This window comes from Lissotriton vulgaris, chromosome 11, assembly GCF_964263255.1.
Source record: "Lissotriton vulgaris chromosome 11, aLisVul1.2, whole genome shotgun sequence".
In the NCBI taxonomy this organism is placed as follows: domain Eukaryota; kingdom Metazoa; phylum Chordata; class Amphibia; order Caudata; family Salamandridae; genus Lissotriton; species Lissotriton vulgaris.
In genome coordinates, this window is record NC_141699.1 from 27,662,346 (window position 1) to 27,687,784 (window position 25,439).

General features: G+C 48.0%; 1 protein-coding gene across 1 annotated transcript in view; it reads right to left on the reverse strand.

Moving 5' to 3' along the window:
• Window positions 1-25,439, reverse strand: part of PIWIL1 (piwi like RNA-mediated gene silencing 1) — a 1,696,151-nt gene that overhangs the window by 439,261 nt on the left and 1,231,451 nt on the right. Inside the window, exon 14 of the mRNA XM_086942674.1 lies at window positions 7,879-7,951. Within this exon, the coding sequence (XP_086798800.1) occupies window positions 7,879-7,951 (73 nt within the window). The remainder of the gene's footprint in view (window positions 1-7,878; window positions 7,952-25,439) is intronic.

A 25,439-nucleotide genomic window follows, 5' to 3' on the forward strand; every position in this document is an offset into this window, starting at 1 on the left:
CCTGGTTCCTTCTTGGTCACTGGCTAGTGACCCAGACTCTGTCCCCTCTGCTTTCAGGTTCTTCACTGCTCTGATCCACCCTTGGATCCAACCGGACATCTTCCTCCTGGTCGCCTGCAGCATCTTTGTGCAGCTCTCCATAGGATTCAACAACGAAACCCGACACGAAAGAACACCTATGCACCGGCTTCCCTGGGTGAGGTAACTAGAGTACTCTGGTGCTCCCGTGGGTAATAACTATCCAAGTGTCCTAGTTTAACTGGGTTTTCCCGTAGTCCATCCGGAAGTGCCCGAAATCAACTACTTTGTAAACTTTACGTTCACGTTGAAAGTCTATAATAACTAGCATGTGTGTTTAGACACTGCGCACACATCCTGTGGGACTCCTACTTCCTAACCTTTGGATGTTCAGAGTAGCCCCAGCGATTTCCTAGGTCCTAGGCCTACTCACCTTTCCTGAAGTGATATACCTTGTGTGGTGTCCTTTCATTTGGTATTCAAGGGGGTATTACTGGTAAAACAATGGCTTCACATGCTCTCTGAAATATTAGCCTAAGACTGATTTGCCCATGCTACCACTAGGATAGCTGGTCTATAAGGTTGACTTTACAACCATCACCATAAGGGTTGTTTGGACTGATACAGGGTGCCCACTAGAAAAGTGGACATCACATATCAGGTAAACTTCTCACAATCAGTACATCACTACCACCTGTAGAAGGTCAAAAGTTTAACAAAGAACACAAACTATGGTGGCTCTGCTGGGGATGGTGTATCTTGGGGCTGACAGCTTATTGGCTGTGGTTTGGACCACATAATGAGGAAGAGATGTTGCCTAATGGTATTTTCCTCTATGGTTACCAGGCAGTTTTTTATTCTACTGCTATGGTTATTCTTTTTACTGGGAGATTTAATGGCTATCATTTATCATCTACTATCGGTACCAAAGACCTCACATAGCTCTGTATTTAAATCTTTGTGTGCTTAAGTATCTGCCTTTTATTGCAGTGTTATATTATATGTGGTATATTACAGTGGTATTATATTTTACATTCTTAATTGTATCTTGCACGTCCCACTTTATCGTCACCGGTAATGCACCGTTTGCTACCTCATATATTTTTCTTTTGCGGCTCACTAATGCCACTTGTTGGTGGTTCATATAATTTGTGTGTGCAATTGTATTCTGTCACTGACTCTTGTACCTTACATATTTTTGACTACTCACTATTGTCACCTTCGACTTAGATATTTTTTATGGTCTGCACAGTTATTCTATTCCAGTATTTTGTCAGTATTATATTCCTATTTCTATTTATTCTGCACTTGTTTATATCCTACGTCAAATTCTGCACTTGTTTATATCCTACGTCAAATTCACTCCTATTCCTAAAATGTACTGACGAATATCTCACATAGACTTGTCACTGATGTAACCTGCACTCATTTCATTTCATTGTTCCTTCCCGTACACACTGATTACTACCTCATATTTGCTAGCTGCTCATTGACGTCACCCCTGCTCCATGTAACCTACAGTCCACATCAGTATTCTGCTCCATTATATCTTTATTGTGCACCCTACACTTGTGCAACGCGCACCCATCTCAAGTGTTAGTCTTGTATGCACCGATTGCTACCTCAAATACCTTGGCAGCTCACTAGTGCCACCTCCCATTATCTCACTATCATTGTCTGCATCCGTACTCTGTGTATAGCATTATTGTGCACTCACTGGCGTCACTTTTGGCCCACACAACTGCTTTTGACAGTGCCCCCTCCCTACTACACCTACCTAGACTGTCCTCCCATCATGGAACCCGTCGGCAAGCACACATATAGAATAAACTACCCACCCTCACTCACTAAAAATGCTGCTAAACGCTTTAAGCACAACTTCCTGAGGTCCCACCCTGAAACTCCCATTGCAGACACCTACTTCTCACCAGTCAATGGTTCACTGAACATTGATATCATCTTCCACACCACACGCAGAGCCCAATGGAGAAATGCGCTCTTCACCTTACTCACCGTCTCAACCTCCAGGAATTTTGCGCATGGCCTAAAACTCTCCATCACACCATCCCAACTCTTCCCGGGCAGAACCACCATCACTATATACAATAACGGGATTATCCTAATTCAATCCACAGACAGGAACCTGGAACTACTAGACAACCTGTTCCCCACGTTCAAACAACACCTCGCCAATCATCGGACCCCCACTCATAACACCCTCAGGCCTACCACCCGTGAACTCACAGCCCCCAAACACATCCCTTCTAACCTAGCGCAACCCCAAAACGACACGCACCTTCCCTCCACCCCCGGCACCTTAGACATTCACCCACCCAATGTAGCTACCTCGCACTCCTCATTTACAGACATAGATCCCTCACCCACACATCCCAGCGGCACCCCCTCGCCCCCCACCAACTTCACCTTGTCCTCCTCTCATACCACACCCACTCCTGTCACCCCTGACACCACAGCCTCAAACCACATTCATTCTAGCCTAGCCCAGCCCCAAAACGACATGCACCTCTCCTTTACTCCCGACACCCTAGTCATTCAACCTCCTACCGTAGCTACCCCACTCCCCTCAAGCACAGACATAGATCACTCCCCCTCTTACACCAACCACCTCACCCCTTCCCCCTACACACCAGCCCTCATCCCCGTTCCTCTCTCCCCTGATACCACAGCTCCCACCCGCACCCCGCCTAACCTAGATCAGCATCGGACCGACACACACAAAGGCAAGCCCCACCCTTTATCCCCGCCCATTCTCAGCCCCCACTTCCACCCATTAACTAATCACACAGAACACACCACCTCCATCAACTCAACTCCACCCCCTCATAAAACTACAATCCCACTTCCCCCCCCAGTCTCACCCCCAACTTCCCAACCTCCACCCCCTTCACCACTAATAAGCGCCCATCCTCCACCCTGCACTCTCCGCCTAACACCAATATTCTCATCCACACCACCAACCTCTCCCCTCTGTCATCCATGCCCGCCCCTCCCATCCCCACCTCCAACACATTTCCCACACTGGACAACATTACGGCCTCCCTCCTCCAGCTCCAAGAAGACATGGACATCATCAAACAACAACTACTCTGTCTATCACACTCCAGTCACCCCTCACCCAACACCCTCCACCAGATCAAACAAGACATTCACATCATCAAACAATTTCTCAGCACAAACCCCGGACACCCCTCACGCGCCTCCACCTTCACCTCCCCTCCCGGCTGGTCCTCCACCCGGGCGGCGAACTCTCGCACTCGACTCCCACCGCACTGGACCTCAATCCCTGTTCACAACCGCGAAAACCGCCCCCATCGCTCCTGCAACCCTCTCTCGGACCTCGACACAATCACCCTCCTCCGCTCCTACGACTCCGCTTCCCACAGCATCACACCCCACACTCTCACTGCCATTCCTACGATTCACTCCAATCCCCTCAGACCCCCCCACACTGAACAACAGAATCGCTATCCATAGTAACCTGAGTAAAGTCCCCCTCGCCCTAGAACCTCCTTCCACCCTCGACACACCACGTCTCAAATGCACTCTCCTCAACTGCAGATCAGCCGCTAGACACTCCCTCGCTATCGCCGATCTCATCCAAAAATTGGATCTTGACTTAATCATCATGACTGAAACATGGCTAACAGAATCTTCTACACCTATAATGGACATTCTGGTTCCCCCCAACTACCACATCACTAGACTTGACAGGTCTGGCAATAAAAAAGGTGGCGGAATCGCATGTATATACAGGAGCAACCTCTCTGTCTTGAAAGTAACTTCCCCTTCCCTACCCTCCCCAACTTCCTGTGAATACATTTGCCTCGATATTATCAGTGAGGGCAAACAGATCTGCACTCTTCACGGCGTTTACCACCCACCCGGCGACAACCTTACCTTCTCCCAACAAATCATGGATATGATCTCAACCAACTCCGGGCGACAACTCACACAAATATACCTTGGTGACTTCAACCTCCACTGGAACGATCATAGTGATGCGGTGGTAAAAAGTCTGAAGAATTTCCTTAACGCCCTTGACCTCACTCAAATTTGCAACAGTCCAACACACAAGAAAGGCTCTATCCTCGACCTGATCATCTCCAAAGAGGCCTCTATCCAACTCGAATCTATCCAACCCTGTGACTGGTCAGACCATCATATTATCACTTTCTTCATCAATGAAAAAGTTAAATTTAACCCTGTTCAATCCGCCAGGCCCAAAGTCTGGAAAAGAGACATGAAAAAACTAAACTCAAACTCTCTGCCCCCCAACAGCTGTAACTTACTGCTTCCTCCTAGTGGCGTTGAGGACGTCCAATCCTTGTCTGATCACTATCTTAACACTATGACCGCAATAATCAATGAAGTCGCACCCTTGCAGCTAAAAAAAGCCTCCGCAAAAATTTCCAATCCCTGGTACGACGGGAGTCTCAATGACGATAGACGCGCCATGCGAATGGCAGAGCGCACCTGGAGATCAGCTCCCTCTGCACTGAACCTAAAAACCTTGAAGAAAAAGAGAAATGCCTACTTCAGGAAAATAAAACGCTCTAAATCAGACTTCTTCAGCCGTCAGCTCGACCAAGCCAAAAATCGTCAGAGAAAGCTGTTTGAGCTTATCCGAACACAATCCAAAGAACAACCCCAACCTCTCAACACTATGTGCGAAGCTCCCTCCTGCGAAGACTTCGCCTCTTTCTTTAACCAAAAAACTGACAACATAAAGAATGATCTCCTCATGGACGCAAGCCTCTATCCCAAACCCCAATGCATAGCACCCACTAATCCAAAAAACAATGCCACTTGGTCAACCTTTGTCACCTACACGGAAGAAGAAATTGGCAGACTGCTCAGCACTCTGAAACCTTCTAATCACCTCACGGACCCCCTTCCTGCTAACGCTGTCAAAGTCCTTACCCCGTCGCTCCTTCCACTCTGGACTAAAATCATTAACAGCTCACTTCAGCAAGGGACCATTCCCGACTCCCTCAAAGTTGGTCAAGTCACACCTTTGCTAAAGAAACCGACAGCCGACCCCTCTGACCTAAACAACTACCGCCCCATTACCAACATTCCGACTCTTGCCAAACTGTTGGAAAAATGCGCACAAATACAATTGACTGAACACATCAGTTTGATCTCCTCAACTCTCATCAATCAGGCTTCCGAGCAAATCACAGTACTGAAACTGCTATGACTCACATAATCGACGACGCCCTTCAAATCCTAGATCACAACGATACCTGCCTCCTCATCCTCCTTGATCTCTCCTCCGCATTTGACACCGTCAAACATGAGTATTTACTCGAACTATTAAACACAAGAATGGGCCTATCTGGAACTGTGCTCAAATGGTTCACGTCCTTTCTGCATAACAGATCGCAGAAATTCAAGAGCAACAACTTGATGTCCGCGCCAAGACCTGTATCGCTAGGCGTACCACAAGGATCCTGCCTATCCCCAACTTTGTTCAACCTAGTCATGGAACCTCTCACCACCTTGCTACAAGAATCCAATGTACACTTCCACATGTATGCTGATGACACCCAACTTTATCTCAAACTACAATCACCCAAAGACATCACGCTATTGAACTCAACGATCAGAAGCACCCAATCCTGGCTGGCCGCGAATCATCTCAAACTCAATGCCCTTAAAACAGAGTTCCTTCTGATCGCACCTCCCGCGAAGATCACTACCGCACAAATGTGGCTTAAACACCTAACAGCACTCAATGTTCAACCCACCATCGTGGACTCAGCAAAATCTTTAGGCATAACACTTGACACCAATCTCAGCATGCAGGAACACATCAACAAAGCAACTAAGGGAGCGAACTACCAAATCAACACCCTTAGGAAACTTAAACCCTTCCTTCCAGCCAAAGACTTCCAAACCGCGGTACAATCACTAGTCATACCTCGAATAGAATACGGCAGTACCGCCCTCTGCGGTCTACCCCTAGCTACTACGGCACCCTTAAGAGCCTCCTTAAACGCCGCAGCGAGACTCATCACTGGATCAAAAAAACACTCACACATTTCCCCTGACCTCAAATCCCTGAACTGGCTGCCTTTTGAAGCCAGAATACAACTGAAAATCGCTTGTTTGACGCACAAGGCTGTCCACCTGAGCTCACCTAGATACCTCGCTCAGAAGCTGACGATTTCTGGAGGCTCCAGAATCACAAGAGGCACAAACAATCTTTTGCTAAAGCCTAAAAGATTCCGCAAGGAAAAAACCTATAAACGCTTTCTCAGGAATGGCTCCCAGGATTTGGAACTCACTCCCCCCTGAAACCAGGCTCATCCCCTCTATCACACTTTTCAAGAAAGAAGTAAAAGCGATCCTCATGGCTAAATACACCTGAACCACTACTGGGGATCAACTTCAAAGACTCGATACTGATCTGTACTACCTGCTCGAACCCTTTGCATTTCTGTATGACTTTGAAATTGAATTACTTGATTGTTTATGATATCACTACACTGTACTTTTAACACTATTGATGTATCTGTGTATATATGCTCCCTCCTCTGTAAAGCGCTCTGATATCTGCGAAGATCTTGTTCGCGCTATATAAAACTTTCAAAATAAAATAAATAAATAAATAAATTCCCACCATGACGATGGGGAAGGGGAAGATACAAGCATAGGAACCACATTGTTTGAAACCCGTCTTCCTCGACGACATCTTCGGCGTTGAAGTGAACTCCAACAGAGAAACAGAATCAGCTAAACAGCGAAAAGATACAAAAGTATCGCAGAAGATCCCAGAAACCGTTAGCGTCGACGACGCGGAAAAAAGGGAACTGACGTCATCACGCCGACGTGGTCCTTATATGGAGTCGATGACGTCAGACGGAGTCGCGAGCGATGCCGTGCTCCTATGACGTCGTCCACGCCGGCGTGCTACGAAGAATTTTCCGAACGTTGCTGGCGCAAGGGGGATATTCACAAGGTGAGGAATCCACACGGCAGATGTATCTATCAGAAAAGGGAAGCCATGTTTGCACTTCTTGTTTTTTTTTTCTTTTTCGAGTTTGAGGATTTTGAGATGGATGATGTCTCTCTGGAATGGCCTCAGAACTGAGTACATGACCACGCTCTCCCCTTAACGGGAATCAGATGGTCCAAGTGTTCCCTACTGTACTCTGCGTTTGGCCTTGTGACCCCAGATGGCATGAGGGTTAATTTGAATGCATTTGTCAAATGACTTATTTATAAGAGAAGCCAAGACACCATAAAGTGACCTTGTACTGGTCTACAACCAACATCTGTTTGTGGCAATCTTTACAGGGTCTGAACCAAGTTGTTGTAGGGTAAAACATTGCTTGCACATTGGAAATATTAAGAGCATTTCTTTTGTCAAGTAACAGAAGTTAAGGGAGCAAACCCCGGTTATCAGTTGGAATGTGCAGAAAGAAACTGATGAACATACGGAGGTGGCAGGTATATTGTGGCCTTGTCACATCTAGGGTAAGATGGACCAGACGTAGAGCCACATGACATCACATACCAGTGCATAAAGTAACTGCTGAGAAAAAATGTCAGGATTTAGAATACCACCTGGGGTATTTACAAGGAGAGGACTTTTTAGAATCAAGTATCCATCTGAAACAAGTATAAGCATCCAATCGCTTTAAATGGCCAAAGTCCTTAGGAATAAATTCCAGATCAAGCATAAGTGAAGAGAAGCACGGTGGGAAGGGGGCAAATTTCAAGGCACGTTTCTTATGTCCATTGGATAAAAAGGAAAGAATAACAAGATATGAAACGAAGAATTGTTTTGAATGAAATGGTTTCAACATATACAAAATAAATATATTTACATACCATTTGGGTGTCAGATGTAACATTCTGCTTCAGAGCCCTTAAGTAAGATTCTGTCCGATCTTCCACTTCAACCCTAGACCGAAGCAAATTATATGGACACAGAATAGGCTTGGGTTAAATAAGAGAAATACAGTTACCAATGAGTTAAAAAAGCATTCACTCAAAGCAGTACTTGCACAGGAATCATCATACACAAACATTAACAAATTACAGTTCCAAGTACCATACTTTAACATATTTGATGAAACTCTTCAAAATTAGAATAAGTATTCACACATTTTGGATTAGGACACAAAGGCCAAAAGTTAGCACTTTCCAAATCATGTGCACACACAATAGCCAGAGAAAAAGGGGTTAAAAGCACTGATTCCTGCACCGATCTAACGTCTCCTAGACTTTCAGGGATACAGAACGAAGGTGCTGATATCCTGAGAAACAATCCCTTATGTCCCATGAAGATTAAGAGAAAAAAATTCTCATTGTCTCTTCAAATTAAATACACAAAATTATGTCTCCGCACCCTTCTAATAAGTCAAATTCACATGTATTTTTAGATAACACACAAGTGTTTCTTCTCTTCAACTTGGAGGGGCAAAACTGACGTTATCAATTTAGTAATTAACTGCAGTTAACTAATCACTTACCTACAATCTTGTTCATTCATTTACTTATATTGTTGCACTTTACTAATGGGTTTTTTTTTTTTTTTAAGACATTTCTAACAAATTTGTATTTTTAACAGGTCTGTTGAGCCCAGTGTACTCTACATTTTGTAAGATGTCGTGGCCATCAATATAGTGACATCTAGAAACTCCATCTTGTTTGGAGCTGTAGTCTTTTTTACCACTGCCATACTATTTAATGAGGCTGGTGCATCTAAGGTGTCCCAGGCAAGCACATCTGTGCCTGTACACATCCAGACCGTGCCAGAAAACCTGGTCCACTTCTACCGGGGAGCCTGAGCTACTCTTCCAACGAGTCTTCAACGCCAAGTTCAGCCAATCGGAGCAGAGACCCTAGAGTATTCATACCCTACAGATCCACCATAACTCAGATTTCAAACACGAGTGTGAAAAGAGAACATAGAGGGATGAAACAGTGAGCCTAATTGGGGAGGATGGGGGTTGCATGTGAATCTATAAAATGTATGAATGCTAGAAAACCACAGTGTACAGGTAAGTAACTTGTTTTTCCTCAGTATTGTATGTTTTATAGATTCACATGTTTGAATCCGACTAGTAAGCACTATCAAAAATTGATAAAATGGGAGTGGGAAAGCGAACCATCCCACCATGACGTTTAACCAAATGCAAGACACCTAAAATAAGCTATACCAAATTCAAGGTAAAAACGGTAAAGTGAAAGACAAAGAAGAGAGGCTAGTAGCAGCATACACCTGATTGAGACTTCTAGCTGCAGATTCTCTACCTTTTAATTTCCCGGGTGTGAGAGGCTGGCTTAGAATATAATATACACTTATTTAAGTGGGCACCTTGCACTAATCCAGAGAACCCTTATGGTGATTTTAGTGATTTAGACAACCTTAGAAAGCTCTTCAAGTGGAAGCTGTCTAGTGCAGTCTTCAGGCTTCGTTCCGAAGGAGTGAAAACAGATTGTTTTACCAGTACTTAGTCTTATGGTATAGGTTAAGTGAAAAAGAATTACACAGTGTAGTTCTGAAAATAGTTTTTTTGATTACAAACACCAACACAATTGTACACTCTCAAATTCAGAGATAGAAACATAATACATAAGAAATAGAACAAGTGACAAAACTAAAACTAAGATAGGGGTATGTGAACCATGACTCCAGTCGAGACTGGACGTAGAAGTGTTGGGAACTTAAAGAACCACCCACAATGAGTACCCAGAAAGCATACGGAGGACATGTGCAGAGTGTGAAAACACAACCGCAGGATCAAAACAAATCAATGGGTAAGTCACGGTTGCACTTTTAAAGGAAAAGGACCCTTTCCAGGGGACCCTGAAAAAACCCAGTGGAAGATAGAAGGTCGGAGAGTCTACTCTAGGAACCAGGATACCTACACCAGAGACGTTGGGTGCATAGGGGTCAAGTGACGTTGAAAACCGCCGTAGACCACAATGAAGTACTACAGGAAAGATGCTGCAGGAGAAGACAATGAAGGAGTCTAGTGGAACCCAACAGTGGATTCAGGAGAAGGAGAAGAACCTGCAAGCAGAGGGAACAGACTATGCCACTAAGGAGTGACCAGGAGGCATGGAAGACAAATGCCCACCGATGTCAGATGCAAGTGAGGTTGACTGTGCCCTTTAAGTTGTAGTTGGGCGGACCAGGAGACACTGTAGAAGATCAGGAGCCATTCACGAACTGTCCCACGTCGGATGTCAAAGGCCAAGGGGTCCGTGTCCGGCAGGGGTACCAACAAGCCTTGGCAGCAGCAACTAACATACTCAAGGTGCAGAGATGGGACCAGCAAGGTACAAGTGACTCAACACAACCAGGTAAGTCAGAGCAGACCCCAAGCAAGCAGGAGAGCCTGCTGAAGCCAAAGAAGACCACCAAGAGGACCCACGGGCCGCAGGCATAGGAGTCGCAAGAAGACCTCGAGCAGCTCATCATGAAGAAGGCCCACGGTATAGAGAAAGCAGTGAGGGCAAAGATCTTGGCGGCAGGAGTTGCTTGAGGTTAGAGCCTGAAGATCTCTGGAGAGACAAGCTGTGGCAACAGCAAGTTGACACAGTGCACAGGGTTTCTGTTCCAGTGGTCCAGACTAGGGATACTGGCTCAAACCCAGTACGAAGAAAGTGCAGGCCTCGAGGGAATTGCAGAACCTCCACCTGTGTTGCTGAGCCTTTCGGAGTTCGTGGAAGCCCAGGATCATCAGATTAGTCAGCTGAGTTGCGGTGCCTGCAGATGCAGGGGTGTGACTCACTACAAGGGAGATTCCTTTGGGTGCCTTGGATGTCCACAGGCCTGGTAAAGAGCCTGTATGGAGCATGGGCACTGACTTTGCAGTAGACCAGCAGGATGACAAGACCAGGAGCAGCAGGAATCTTCCCTGGCACAGCATCGGTTCCCAAAGCTAAGTCCATTGTATCTAGACAGTCTAAGTGGTATGTGATTTGAATCTTGTCCCACAAAGAATCTAGGGAATCGCACAAAGGTAAGCCCTTAAGCACCCTTAAGAAAGGGTTGGGACGATTCAGGTGTCCCTCCCAGAAGAGGGTCTGGACAATGGGGAGGACACTCCCATGTCCTTTGTCCAGTTTCCCGCCAGAGCGGGAGCCAATGGCTGAACTGTAGTATGCAAGCAGGGCAACAAATGTGCCCTTCAAGAAGTCTCAGTGGCTCTGGCAAGTGTTCCTACCCTGTACAAATACATCAAACTCTGTCTAGGAGGTGGTTACACCTCCCTATGACAGTATACCTATTGTTCTGCTTTCCCCTGCTCAAGCTTGGCTCAGCCGCAGGAGGGCAGAAACAAGTCTCTGGCCAGCAGCAGCCCTAGCTTGTTTTCTGGTTCTGGATGACTGATCCCGGGAGCCCCCCCCCCCGTGGAGCTTTACTGTGTGTGGAATCATACCTACTAGAGATATGATTCAACATATTGGATACAAAACATGACAGGGTTCGTGACAGCCAGTTTAGAGATGGTAATGACGCATGGCCAGACTATATGTCGTCACAACCCAGGAGTATGGGCTCTAAAGATTGCAGAGGTGCCCTGCTCAAACCCTGCCTTCAGGATTGAAAGGTTTGCCTCAGGGGTGATTTCTAGGTTTTACGTGTAATTACCACAGATATAGGGAAACCTATATCTGTTGTAAATGGTGTTAGCACAAGCTTACACAGCCTGCAATGGCAGGTCGGTAGTCACAATTAAAGTGGTCTCTCGTGTGGCATAATACATGTTGCAGCCCATGGGAGACCCCTGGTGTACCTTTGTCCTGGTTACCTTAGTACCAAATACTAGGGACTTACAAAGGTGCACCAGAAGCCAATATGAAGTGTACCCAAGTACTCACCATGTCCAATTTAGCGAAGGAGCACAGGAACTAGGGTCCTGAATAGCAGGATCCCAGTGAGACTAGTCAGGAATACATAATGACACCAGCAAAAAGTCTGGGTGACAATGAAAGCAGATACTACTTTCCTACACTGATGTTAAGCCAAAGGTATTGCATATTGGAAGTGGATAGGACCCACTACAATGTGCAAGTACTTGCAATTAGTCTGCACATTTTGGATGTAGGTGGCATCCTGCAGGACCAATGACAGCATCTAGTCTCCAGCTTTCAACACCATTAATACTTGAGCTAGAGTCATGATCTTCAACCTTTCCTTTAAGGAATCAATCAGGGTTTTGCACTACTCACCTATGAGGGTCTCAAGGCGCTGAGGGTGGGTGTGGGACACTCCGTTGCAGACATTTAAAGAGCCAGGTCTTGAAGTCCTTCCTGAATTAGTTCAGTGTCTGGCTCCGTCGGAGGTGAAGGGAGAGCTAGTTCCAGGTCTTGGCCGCGTGGAAGGAGAAGGATCTTCCACCTGTTCTGGAAAAACGTGGGACGGTAACAAGGGAGAGGTCGGCTGAGCTGAGGGTTCCTCATGGGGGCGTGGAACGAGGTTTGGTCGTTGAAGTATTGGGGTCCAGTGTTGTTGAGGGCCATGTAGGTGTGTGTGAGCAGCTTGAACGTTATTCTTCTTTGGACAGGGAACCACTGGAGGTTGCAAAGGTGTTGTGGTTCGGCTGTGGGATATCCAGGAGAAGTCTGGCTGCGGCGTATTAGACGGTCTGGAGTTTGGGGTAGAGTTTTATTTTGATTCCGATGGCATTGCTTCAGTTCAGTCTGCTGGAGGAGAGTGAGTGACTGTTTTCCTGGAGTTGGAGTGGATCCACTTGAAGGTCTTGCAGAGTATGCATTGGATGTTGAAGCATGCAGAATATATGGTGTTGATCTGGTGTTTCACAGTGAGTGATGAGTAGAGTATGATGCCAAGGCTACGTGTATGGTAAATTGGGGTGGGTGAGTTTCCGAGGGCGGGGGCCACCAGGTGTCGTCCTATGCAGAGGGGGTGGAGCAGAGGATGAGGAATTCTGTTTTCTCAGTGTTGAGCTTTAGGTTTTCATTACTTCTTGGAAGTTGTGCCTGGTGATGTTGGGCTCCTTGGTGAGTTAGAAGATGAGCTGGGTGTCATCAGCGTACAGGACTATTTTGAGCCCGTGGTTTCATGCGATGGTCGCAGGGGGGGTCCATAAAGACGTTATAGAGTGTGGGGCTGAGGTATGAGCCTTGGGGTACTCTGCATCTGACCTCTGTTGGTTCTGAGAGGAAGATAGGGAGTCTTATTCTTCCAGAGATAAATGAACATATCCAGTCTAAGACCTTTCCTTGGAATCCGGCGTTGTGGAGCCTGGTGGTTAGTGTGTGGTGGGAGACTGTGTCGAAGGTGACGGTGGCGAAGGCTGCTGATAGGTCCAGGAGGATAAGGGCTGCGTTTGGCCTGGGTCAAGGAGGGAGTGGATGTCGTCAGTGGCAGCGAGGAGGCGGTCTTGGTACTGGGGTTGCTGAATAATACGAATTGATAAGTGTCTAGGATGTTGTTTGTTTCTATGAAGTATGCTAGCTGGATATTGCCATACTTTTCGATGATTTTGGCTACAAAAGGAAGCTGTAAGATGGGCCTGAAGATCTTTAGGTCCGTCTGGTCTAGGGAGGGCTTCTTTAGGAGGGGGTTGACTTCAGCGCGCCACCAGTTGTCGGGGAATGTGGCTGTCTCGAGGGAGCAGTTGATAGTTCGGCGTAGCTCGGGTGTGATGGCAGTGGCGGCCCTGTGATAGATGTGCACCAGGCAGGAGTCAGAAGATTAACTCCTTTTGTTCTTGGAAGAGATGCAGGCCTTCCTTTTTGGGCACATAATAGAGGAAGTAGCATCCTTTGCCCTTTTCCAGCTCTGGCATTAATTCCACATCTCCCTTCTGCAGGGGTGCTGCCACCCCTTCCTGCAGGATTGCAATATAGTCCTGACACGAATGTAAAGATGGGATGGGGTTGAGCCTGAAGAAAAGGGTGTAGCCTTTTTCAGCCACAATAAGGACCCACTGGTATGAAGTTATGGCCTACGGGCTGGCAGATAGGAGGACGCGCCCCCCCAAAAGCTCCAAGTGTGTTTGGGATGAAGAGGGAGAGAAACAAGGTAAATGATACTTACCAGAATGCATCTGTTCTTGGCATGTAGAGCTGCAGAGTTGCACACTATGCATAGATTGAAACCTAGTGTTGGGCCCAGATGTTTGCAGTTTGTTTTGTAGAAAAGTCTTTGGAAGTCACGGGATAGGTGACTCCTCCTTTGGATGATACTGCGCATGGTCATCGGCTCCATCCCCAGATTGTTTTTCGCCATTAGGGAAGTGATGGAGATGTATAAGAGATAGTGATGTCCATGTGATATGTATCTAAGTAAGATAATACTGGAACAGATAAAGGTAGCCGGGTGGGCGTGTGCAACTCGGCAGCTCTACATGCCAAGAACAGATGCATACTGGTAAGTAGCATTTTCCGTTCGAGGCATATGAGCTGCAGATTGCACACTATGCATACATTACCTAGCAGTTCCCACATCTACCGGCGACCACCCGTATCTGTTGCAGTGGTTTGAAACTGAGTTTTTAGTACAGCCTGGCCCACAGTAGCTTGTTGCTTAGTTTGCACATCTACACAGTAATGCTTTGTGAATGTGTGCGGTGTAACCCATGTGGCTGCTTTGCATATGTCATCTAGGGGAATGTTCCCTAAGAATGCCATTGAAGCCCATATTTTCCTGGTAGAATGGGCTTTTGGTGGGATTGTTAATGTGCGTTTCGCTTTTTGATAACATATGTGTATGCATTTAACAATCCACCTAGTGATCCCTGATTTTGAAATGGGATTGCCTTTATGTGGCGGTGAGAAAGACACATAAAGTTGTTTTGTCTTACGAAAGGTTTGTGTTCTTTCAATGTAGTACAGTAATGATCTCTTGACATTTAAAGTTTGTAGAGCTCTTTCTGCAACTGTTTGCGGCTGCGAGAAAAACACAGGCAGCTCAACAGATCGATTTAGATTAAACGGTTAAATTACTTTTGGAAGAAATTTTGGATTTGTATGAAGAACCACCTTGTTATGATGCATTTGCAAAAATGGTTCCTGAATGGTAAATGCGTGTAGTTCACTAACCCTTCTGAGAGGTAATGGCTACTAGGAAAGCTACTTTCCAGGTTAGAAATTGCAATTCGCATTTATGTAATGGTTCGAAGGGAGGTCCCATTAACCTTGTGAGAACTTCATTTAGATTCCACATTGGTACTGGTGGAGTTCTGGGAGGAAAGCTTTAATAGCTGGCACTCTAAAAGAGATAGATATTGTCTATTTTGAAAGTATGCTGCAATAGCTGCAAGGTGTAACCTGATAGACGTGTAGGCTAAGTTACACTTTTGAAGGTGCAGTAAATATCCAATGATGTGTTGAATAGACACATCTAGAGGATAAATTTGGTTGTTTTGGCAGTATATGACAAATCTTTTCCACTTAGCAGCGTAGCATGCTCTAGTGGTGGGGCGTCTAGCTTCCTTGATAACTTTCATACAGTCTGGGGGAAGGTTGAGGTAACCAAACAATGACCTCAGGAGCCAGATCGCTAGGTTGAGCCGAGCTCGGTCCGGGTGCCTGATCTCTCCATGGTTCTGCGTTAATAGGCGTGGAGATATGTGTAGGAGAGTAGGGTCTGCAATCCTATGATCACCCAGATTTTTTACTTTTGTTTCACTGGTTTACGAATTTCTCTGGCTGTGGGCCTGCCAATCAGACCCACAGCCTAGCTGTTCTCTCACTAAATTGATTTGTGTACCTTAGGTGCATTATCCAATTGGTACTGGGCCACCTTATCAGACCCTGTAACTCAGGGCATAGGTGTACCCAGGGCCTACCAGGGACTGAAGCATGTATTATGCCACCCCTGGATGGCCATCTAGATCTGACACAACTGGCTGCACGACAGCTGGGGCAAGGTGGTGTAATCACCCTTTGCTTTAGATATAGTATACCTATATCTAACCCTAAAAATGGACACACAGATTCCCATCAGTCACTCCTATGGCAGGCCTTGACAATCCTGAAGGCAGAGTGCTTGGAATCGTGTGAGATGGTGCTCTGGCATGAGCTGAGCCCATTTGCAGCTTGCGGAACCAAGTCCTAATAGCTGGTCCATGATAACGCATCCCATATACTCTTAAGTGCATTATAATCCTCGCGGTTGAATGCTATCTTTGGTATCGCTTTATCAAAACATGTCGAGTAAGGTGTCATACGAATTGGAATACTAACCCCTCGCCAATTCTGGCGACGGGGTTAGCATTCCACCCTTCTAGAGGGACACGACATGTATGTAACTGTGAACCCCGGCTAAAGTTAACTAAAGCCTCAGCTCCACAAAATGGATGCTGCCACCACAGACACAAGTCTGACCCCCTGCAGCTGGGAGTCCTTCCAGCGAAGGGAGCTTGGACAAAGGGTTTCCTGTCAGAGGCGGTGCTAGCACCATCCCAGACAGGGTTTTGTGTATCCTGGGTAGGCAGGGCTTTACAGGAAGGTGACTACAAGTGGCACCCCGGTGCTCACTACGCATCTGCCGGCTAGAACCAGTTCCAGGGGCACACCAGCCCCTGGCCTGGGGAAAGTCCAGCATGGGAGAGGGGTGTAACCACCCCCCTTCCTGGTCCCACCCCTAGGGCAGGACCTAGTCGCGTACCCACTCCTTTCTTTAGGATAAAGGCAGGAGCGGGGACCCTTCCAAATTAGATCATCTTTGAATCAAGAAACTACTTTCTACGAAAGGAACTCTCGACTTCTCAAGATTTCTCACTTGTGGCTAAGGAGTAGTCACCCTGCATCCGCAAGCACCATCTAAGAACTCTGCGGTTTGCTGCACGTCCTTCCTCAGGAATCCGACCGACCAGCAAGACGAGACCCGGCTTCCCTGGCACCTCTGACCTCTACCTACCTCTACAGCTAAGCTGAGAACCGTAGGTGCGACAAGACCTCGAGGGACCGGCCATCATCAGAACTGCACGACTTCTATCCAGCACGACTGCCGAGGGATCCTCTGGTGAGTGCTTTGGGGTCCGAGAAGCCCCGACCCTGAGCAGCTCCAGCACCGAAGTCCAGCCTCCCAGCATCTCCACGATCTGCGTGGGGCCCTTCTGCTTTTTGCTGCTCACCGCGTTGTTTGGCTACTAGCCCGCTGGCTTGTGGCCTTCTTAACGACGCCCGACGACATCACCGCTGCTGGTCTGGTTCCTCCAGACTGGCCCTTGCTCCCTTCCAAAAGAGGAGCACCCCGGACCCTCCTGGTCCACACCAGACGCCATTTTAGGTCCACGGCGTGGGCTTGAATTTGCCAAAGACTTATTGCCCAATCCTGAGTCCAGCGACGTCGACAGCATCAAACATCGTGGGACAGCTCGCCCCTCCATCCTGGTCGCCGACAACGCCTCCTGGTCCGTGAGACTGCAGAGCCCAGCGTCGCCCACTCACCTGGTCGAGATGACTACCATCCGGTGCCCCCCTGGTGCCACCTGACTACTGGCTAGTAGTCACGAACTTGGTCCCCTCTGCTTTCAGGTGTCATCCATCTTCGATTCCGGCTTGGATCACTCGAACAATCTTCACTGGTCGCCTGCCAGCAACTCTTTTTCTTCAGGCTCCTGGTTCGTCAACAAGGATTCCCGACGTCTTTTCAGACCTATGCAGCTGCAGCCCCTGGACTAGGTAACTTCGGCATTTCGGTGCCCCACTATCCAAGGGTCAGGATCCACTGTCGTTTTCGATCTACCTTATCGGGTTCGCCCGAGAACACTAACTTTGCTTTTACTAGCTCCCATAGACTTTGTCCCGCATCCCGCGTGAGAGTGCACACTCTGCACCCGAGTCCCCTAGGCCTCCTACTAGTAATCTGAAGGTTCAGTAACGTAGTCCTAGCGATTCCAAAGCCTATTAGTCCAGTACTTACCTGCTAGTAATTTCGCATTCCACTTCCATAGTATATGGTTTGTCGTGCCCCTCGGGCATTTGTGTAAATTGTGCAACTTAAAGTATTTTCGTAAGAGTTTTGTTGTGTGCTTAGTACCCTGTCCTCATAAAGAGTACAGGGCTGTTGTGATCTAAATAAATTGCAAATGCTACTTACCAGTATGCATCTGTTCTTGGCATGTAGGGCTGCTGACATTCATATCTGTGCATAGATCGCCACCTAGTGTTGGGTCCGGATGATTGCACATTGTTGTCCTGGAAGAGTCTTCGAAGTATCACGAGATAGGTGGCTCCTCCCCTGGACTACAGTGCGCATGGGCATCGCCTCCATCCCCAGATTGTTTTTAGCCATTGGCAGAGATGGAGTGAAGAATGTGAGTGATGACCATGCTATGAGCATATGTATATATGAATGAATACTGCAGCTGCTACAGGCGCCGGGGAGGAGGGTGGGCGATATGAATGTCAGCAGCCCTACATGCCAAGAACAGATGCATACTGGTAAGTAGCATTTGCAGTTCGAGGCATGTGGGCTGCTGAATTCATATCTGTGCATAGAATACATAGCAGTCCCTCCATTAGCGGCGGCCGCCCGTGCCAGCTGCAGCAGTCTGACAAAGTGTTTTTAGAACAGCCTGACCAACAGCTGCCTGCTGTTTGGAATGCACGTCTACAAAGTAGTGCTTAGTGAAAGTATGTGTGGTAGACCATGTGGCTGCTCTACAGATATCTTCTAAGGGAATGTTACCTAGGAAAGCCATAGAGGCCCCCAACTTCCTGGTGGAGTGGGCCCTCGGTGGGATAGTGAGGGTGCGCTTAGCTTTAGCGTAACAGATCTGAATGCACTTTACTATCCACCTAGCAATCCCTGCTTTGGAGATAGCGTTTCCCTTGTGGTGTGTGGCAAAGGCAACAAAAAGCTGCTTGGTTTTGCGAAAATCTTTTGTCCTGTCTACATAATACATCAAAGCCCTCTTAACATCAAGGGTGTGGAGCATGCGCTCCGCCAGCGTCTCTGGGTTTTGGAAAAACACCGGCAATTCAATTGACTGGTTTAAGTGGAATTGGGATACCACTTTGGGTAGGAATTTAGGGTTAGTGCGGAGCACCACCCTGTTAGCATGTACCTGGAAGAAAGGTTCCTGGATGGTGAGCGCCTGCAGCTCGCTAACCCTTCGTAGCGATGTAATTGCTACTAAGAACGCAACCTTCCAAGTTAGAAACTGAAGCTCACAAGAGTGCAGTGGCTCAAAGGGAGGACCCATCAGCCTCGTAAGAACCACATTGAGGTTCCATTCTGGAGCTGGTGGTGTCCTTGGTGGAATGACCCTTTTGAGTCCTTCCAGAAAGGCCTTGATAGCAGGGACCTTAAAAAGTGACAGGTGTTGCCTATTCTGGAGGTATGCTGCCATAGCAGACAGGTGAATGCGGATGGAAGAGTATGCCAGATTGCATTGATACAGGTGGAAAAGGTAGCAAATGATGTTTTGAATGGAAGCATCTAGCGGGTCAATATTGTGGTTAGCACAGTAGATGACAAACCTCTTCCATTTAGCCGCATAACAAGCTCTGGTAGTGGGCTTCCTTGCCTCCCGAATGATGTTCATGCAATCGGGAGGAAGATTGAGGTAGCCAATGTGAGAAGGTGGCCTGATATGCAGTGCTCACTATTCTAGTGAACACTATGTATCAGTCCAGCAACCCTTATTGATGATTGGTTGTAAGTCAACCTTATAGACCAGCTATCCTAGTAGCGTGGATACGAGCAGTCTAAGGCTAAAGACTCGAGAGGGCGTGTTAAGCCAGCTGTTTACCACACATATACCCCTTGAACACCAAGTGAAAGGACACCACACAAGTGTTATGAAAATAAACAGTTATTTATTTAAAGATCACAACAGCCCTGTACTCTTTATGAGGACAGGGTACTAAGCACAAACCAAAACTCTTACAAAAATACTTAAGTTAGCACAGTATATACAAATGCCCGAGGGGCACGGAAAACCATATACTCTGAAAGTGGAATGCGAAATTCCTAGCAGGTAAGTACAGTTCTAATAGCTTTTGGAATCGCTAGGACTTGACTAGGGAATCGTTAGATTACTTCTAGGAGGCCTAGGGGACTCGGGTGCAGTGTGTGCACTCTCACGCGAGATGCGGGACAAAAGTCTATGGTAGCTAGGAATTAGAAAGTTAGTGTTCTCGGGCGAACCCGACCTGGTAGGGAGAAAACGAAAGTAGATTCTGACCCTTGGATAGTGAGGCTATGCTGGGGCACCGAAATGCCGAAGTTACCTAGCCCAGGGGCTGCAGCTGCATAGGTCTGAAAAGACGTCGGGAATCCTCGTAGACGGACCAGGAGCCGGAAGAAAAGATGCTGGCCGGTGACCAGTGAAGAAAGTTCAGTTGGATCCAAGCCTGGATCTCGAAGATAGATGACACCTGAAAGCAGAGGGGACCAAGTTCGAGACTACTAGCCAGTAGTCAGTGGGCACCAGGAGGGCACCGGATGGTAGCCACCTCGACTAGGTGAGTGGGTGACGCTTGACTCGAAGATCTCACGGACCAGGAGGCGTTGTCGGCGACCAGGATGGAGGATCGAGCTGTCCCACGAAGATGGAAGCTGTCGGCGTCGCTGGACCCAGGATTGGGCAACAAAGCCTTGGCAAATTCAAGCCCACGCGGTGGACCTAAAATGGCGTCTGGAGTGGACCAGGAGGGTCCGGGGTGCCTCTCTTGAAAAAGGAAGCAAGGGCCAGCCTGGAGCAACCAGACCAGCAGTCGTGAAGTCGTTGGGCGTCGTTCAGAAGGCCACAAGCCAGCCGGCTAGTAGCCAAACAACGCGGTGCACAGCAAACAGCAGAAGGGCCCCACGCAGATCGTGGAGATGCAGGGAGGCTGATCTTGGGTGCTGGAGCTGCGCAGGGTCGGGGCTTCTCGGACCCCAAAGCACTCACCAGTGGAGGACACGGTGGGCTTGCAGTAAAGATGTCGTGCAGTCTTGGCGATCGTCGGTCCCTCGAGGTCTCGTCGCACTCACGGTTCTCAGCTTGGCTGTAGAGGTGAGTAGAGGTCAGAGGTGCCAGGGAAGCCGGGTCTCGTCGAGCTGGGTCGTCGGATTCGTGATGAAGGACTTGCAGCAGACCGCAGTGTTCTTTAGGATGGTGCCCGCTTGATGCAGGGTGACTACTCCTTAGCCACAAGGGAGAATCTTGAAGAAGAAATCGTGAAGTCCTTTCGAAGAAAGTGGTATCTTGATTCCAAAGATGATCTGATTTGAACAGGGGGCCCGCTCCTATCTTTATACTAAAAAAGGGGGCTGACCCGGTGACTAGGTCCTGCCTATGGGTGGGACCAGGAGGGGGGTGGTTACACCCCTCTCCCCTGCCGGACTTCCCCAGGCCAGGGGCTGGTGTGCCCCTGGAACTGGTTCTGACTGGCCTATGCGTAGTGAGCACCGGGGTGCCACTCAGCAGTCACCTTCCTGAAAAGCCCTGCCTACCCAGGATACACAAAACCATGTCTGGGACGGTGCTAGCACCGCCCCTGACAGGAAACCCTTTGTCCAGGCTCCCCTCACTGGAAGGACTCCCAGCTGCAGGGGGTCAGACTCGTGTCTGTGGTGGCAGCATCCATTTTGTGGAGCTGAGGCTTCAGTTAACTTTAACCGGGGTTCACAGTTACATACATGTCGTGTCCCTCTAGAAGGGTGGAATGCTAACCCCGTCGCCAGAATTGGCGAGGGGTTAGTATTCCAATTCGTATGACACCTTACTCGACATGTTTTGATAAAGCAATACCAAAGATAGCATTTAACCGCGAGGATTATAATGCACTTAAGAGTATATGGTATGCGATATCATGGAACAGCTATTAGGACTTGATTCCGCAAGCTGCAGACAGGCTCAGCTCATGCCAGAGCACCATCTCACATGATTCCAAGCACTCTGCCTTCAGGATTGTCAAGGCCTGCCATAGGAGTGACTGATAGGAATCTGTGTGTCCATTTTAGGGTTAGGTATAGGTATACTACACCTACAGCAAAGGGTGATTACACGACTTTGCCCCAGCTGTCATGCAGCCAGTTGTGTCAAATTTAGGAGGCCAGCCAGGGGTGGCATAATACATGCTGCAGCCCCTGGCAGCCCTGGGTACACCTATGCCCTGAGTTACAGGGTCTGATAAGGTGGCCCAGTACCAATTGGTAGATGCACCTAGGGTACATGAGGTAATTTAGAAAGAGAACAGCCAGGCTGTGGGTCTGATTGGCAGGCCCACAGCCAGAGAAAGTCGTAAACCAGTGAAACAAAAGCAAAAAATCTGGGTGATCATAGGATTGCAGACCCTACTCTCCTACATGACCCCCCCCCAAACTTTGGGACAATAAGCTAACCTTGACCAGGTGAGTCTTCTTGTTCTAAGTGGAAATATCTGGAGAGCCCATCGGCATTGCCATGATCAGTACCAGGTCTATGTTCCACTGTAAAGTCCATCCCCTGTAGGGAAATGGACCACCTAAGCAGTTTGGGGTTTTCACCCTTCATCTGATTTAGCCACAAGAGGGGCTTATGGTCGGTCTGAATCTTGAAGTGAGTGCCAAACAAGTATGGCCTCAGCTTCTTCAGGGCCCAAACCACAGCAAAGGCCTCCCTCTCAATAGCTGACCAATTCTTCTCTCTGGGGGTCAGCCTTCTGCTTATAAAAGCAATGGGCTGATCCTGACCATCAAAATTCAGTTGAGAAAGAACAGCTCCCACACCCAACTCAGAAGCATCTGTTTGGACAATGAATGGTTTGGAGTAGTCTGGACTCTTAAGGATAGGTGCTGTGCACATGGCCTGCTTTAGGTCATCGAATGCTTTTTGACAGCCTGCTGTCCACTGAACCTTTTTTGGCATTTTCTTACTTGTCAGTTCATTTAATGGTGTCACAATGGAACCATAGTTCCTGACAAACTTTCTGTAGTATCCAGTCAGGCCCAAGAAAGCTCGAACCTGAGTCTGGGTGGTTGGAGGAGCCCAGTCCCTGATTGACTGTATTTTGCTCTCCAGTGGCTGAACCTGGCCTCCACCTACAAGGTGGCCCAGGTATACAACCTGTGTCTGCCCTATCTGGCACTTGGTGGCCTTGATAGTGAGGCCTGCTGCTTGCAGAGCCTCTAACACTTTCCTCAGGTGGACCAGGTGATCCTCCCAGGTGGAGCTAAAGACAGCAATATCATCTAGATATGCTGCACAGAAGTCATCCAGCCCAGTAAGGACTTGATTCACCAACCTTTGGAAGGTGGCAGGTGCATTTTTCAGACCAAAGGGCATTACCACAAATTGATAATGCCCACCAGGGGTTGAAAATGCTGTTTTGGGCTTGGCATCCTCAGCTAACCTGATTTGCCAGTACCCAGCTGTTAAGTCAAATGTACTTAAGTAGTTGGCAGAAGCCAATCTATCTATAAATTAATCTGCCCTTGGTATTGGATGGGCATCAGTCTTAGTGACTGCATTGAGACCCCTGTAGTCTACGCAAAACCTCATCTCTCTCTTACCATCTTGGGTGTGAGGCTTTGGCACTAGAACTACTGGACTAGCCCAAGGGCTATCTGAGGGTTCAATGACTCCCAATTCCAACATTTTCTGCACTTCAGTTTTTATGCAGTCTCTAACATGATCAGGCTGCCTGTAGATTTTACTCTTGACTGGCAGGCTGTCACCAGTGTCAACCTCATGGGTGCACCAATTGGTCTGACTGGGTGTCAGAGAGAACATATGTCTGAAAGACTGAAGAACCTGTTTACAGTCTTTCTGCTGATGTTCAGAGAGGCTGCCACAAAAGACAACACCATCTACTGACCCATCATCAGGATTCTGAGTGAGCAGGTCTGGGAGAGGGTCACTCTCTTCCTCCTGTCCCTCATCTATGGCCATGAGCAAGCTCATGTCCTTCCTGTCGACATATGCTTTGAGCCTGTTGACATGGAGTACCCTGTGGGGACTCCTGGGAGTTCCAAGGTCCACCAGGTAGGTGACCTCTCCCTTTTGCTCAAGAATTGTGTGGGGCCCAGACCATTTGTCTTTGAGTGCTGCTGGGGCCACTGGCTCCAACACCCACACCTTCTGTCCAGGCTGATAAACAGTCAGGACAGCCTTTTGGTCATGCCAAGCTTTTTGAAGTTCTTGACTGGCCTTAAGGTTTTCTGATGCCTTCTCCATATACTCAGCCATCCTGGAGCGGAGACCAAGTACATAGTCCATTATGTTGGTTGCAGGCTTTTTGAGAGGTCTCTCCCATCCTTCCTTCACCAAACACAAGGGGCCTCTCACAGGATGCCCATACAAAAGTTCAAAAGGGCTGTAGCCAACCCCCTTTTGTGGGACCTCTCTGTAAGCAAACAGAAGGCAGGGCATCAGGACATCCCATCTACGCCTGAGTGTTTCAGGTAGTCCATGAATCATCCCTTTTAGGGTCCTGTTGAACCTTTCAACAAGCCCATTGCATTGTGGATGATAGGGTGTAGTGAATTTGTAATTGACACCACACTCCTTCCACATAGCAGTTAAGTAGCTTGACATGAAGTTTGCACCTCTGTCAGAGACAACCTCCTTAGGGAAGCCCACTCTGGAGAACACTCCAACTAGGGCCCTTGCCACCACAGGTGCTGTGGTGGTCCTAAGTGGAATAGCTTCAGGATACCTGGTGGCATGATCCACTACCACCAGTATAAACTTGTGCCCTGATGCTGTCTGGGGTTCCATTGGACCAACAATGTCAATCCCCACTCTTTCAAAGGGCACCCCCACCACAGGCATTGGTATAAGGGGGGCCTTTGTTGTGCCACCTGACTTACCACTGGCTTGGCAAGTGACACAGGAGCGACAAAACTCCTTGGTATCCTCATTCATGTGAGGCCAGTGAAAGTGTGAGACAAGCCTGTCCCAAGTCTTTGTCTGGCCTAAGTGACCTGCTAAGGGAATCTCATGGGCCAAGGTAAGTAGGAAACCTCTCTGAGACAAGGGTACAACCAGCCTCCTGGTCATGCCAGGCTTGGGGTCTCTTGACTCAGTGTACAGGAGTCCATCTTCCCAGTATACCTTGTGGGTACCTGTGGCGTTCCCAGCAGCCTCAGCAGCAGCCTGCTGTCTGAGGGGTTCAAGAGAAGGGCAGTCTAACTGGTCTTTCCCCAGGTCTTCCCTTGAGGGTCCCCCTGAACCCAAGAATTCAACTTGATCAAGTTCAAACTCTCTAGGCTCAGTTTCCCTCAATTCCTGCAGGTCAGCCTCCTCTGAGACTTGATCCACAACCTGGGGCAAGGGGGAAGGCACAGCCTTAACCCTACTGCTCTTTTTCTTGGAAGGTGTCTGGTCCATTGTTCCAGGATCCAGCACCTGTTCAGTGGGGCATTTTCTGGCCTGTGACCTGGTCACAGCAAACACATGTGCTGGCAAGCCTAACATTTCCAGATGAGTCCTCAGCTCCACTTCTGACCATTGTGATGACTCCAAATCATTGCCCAACAAACA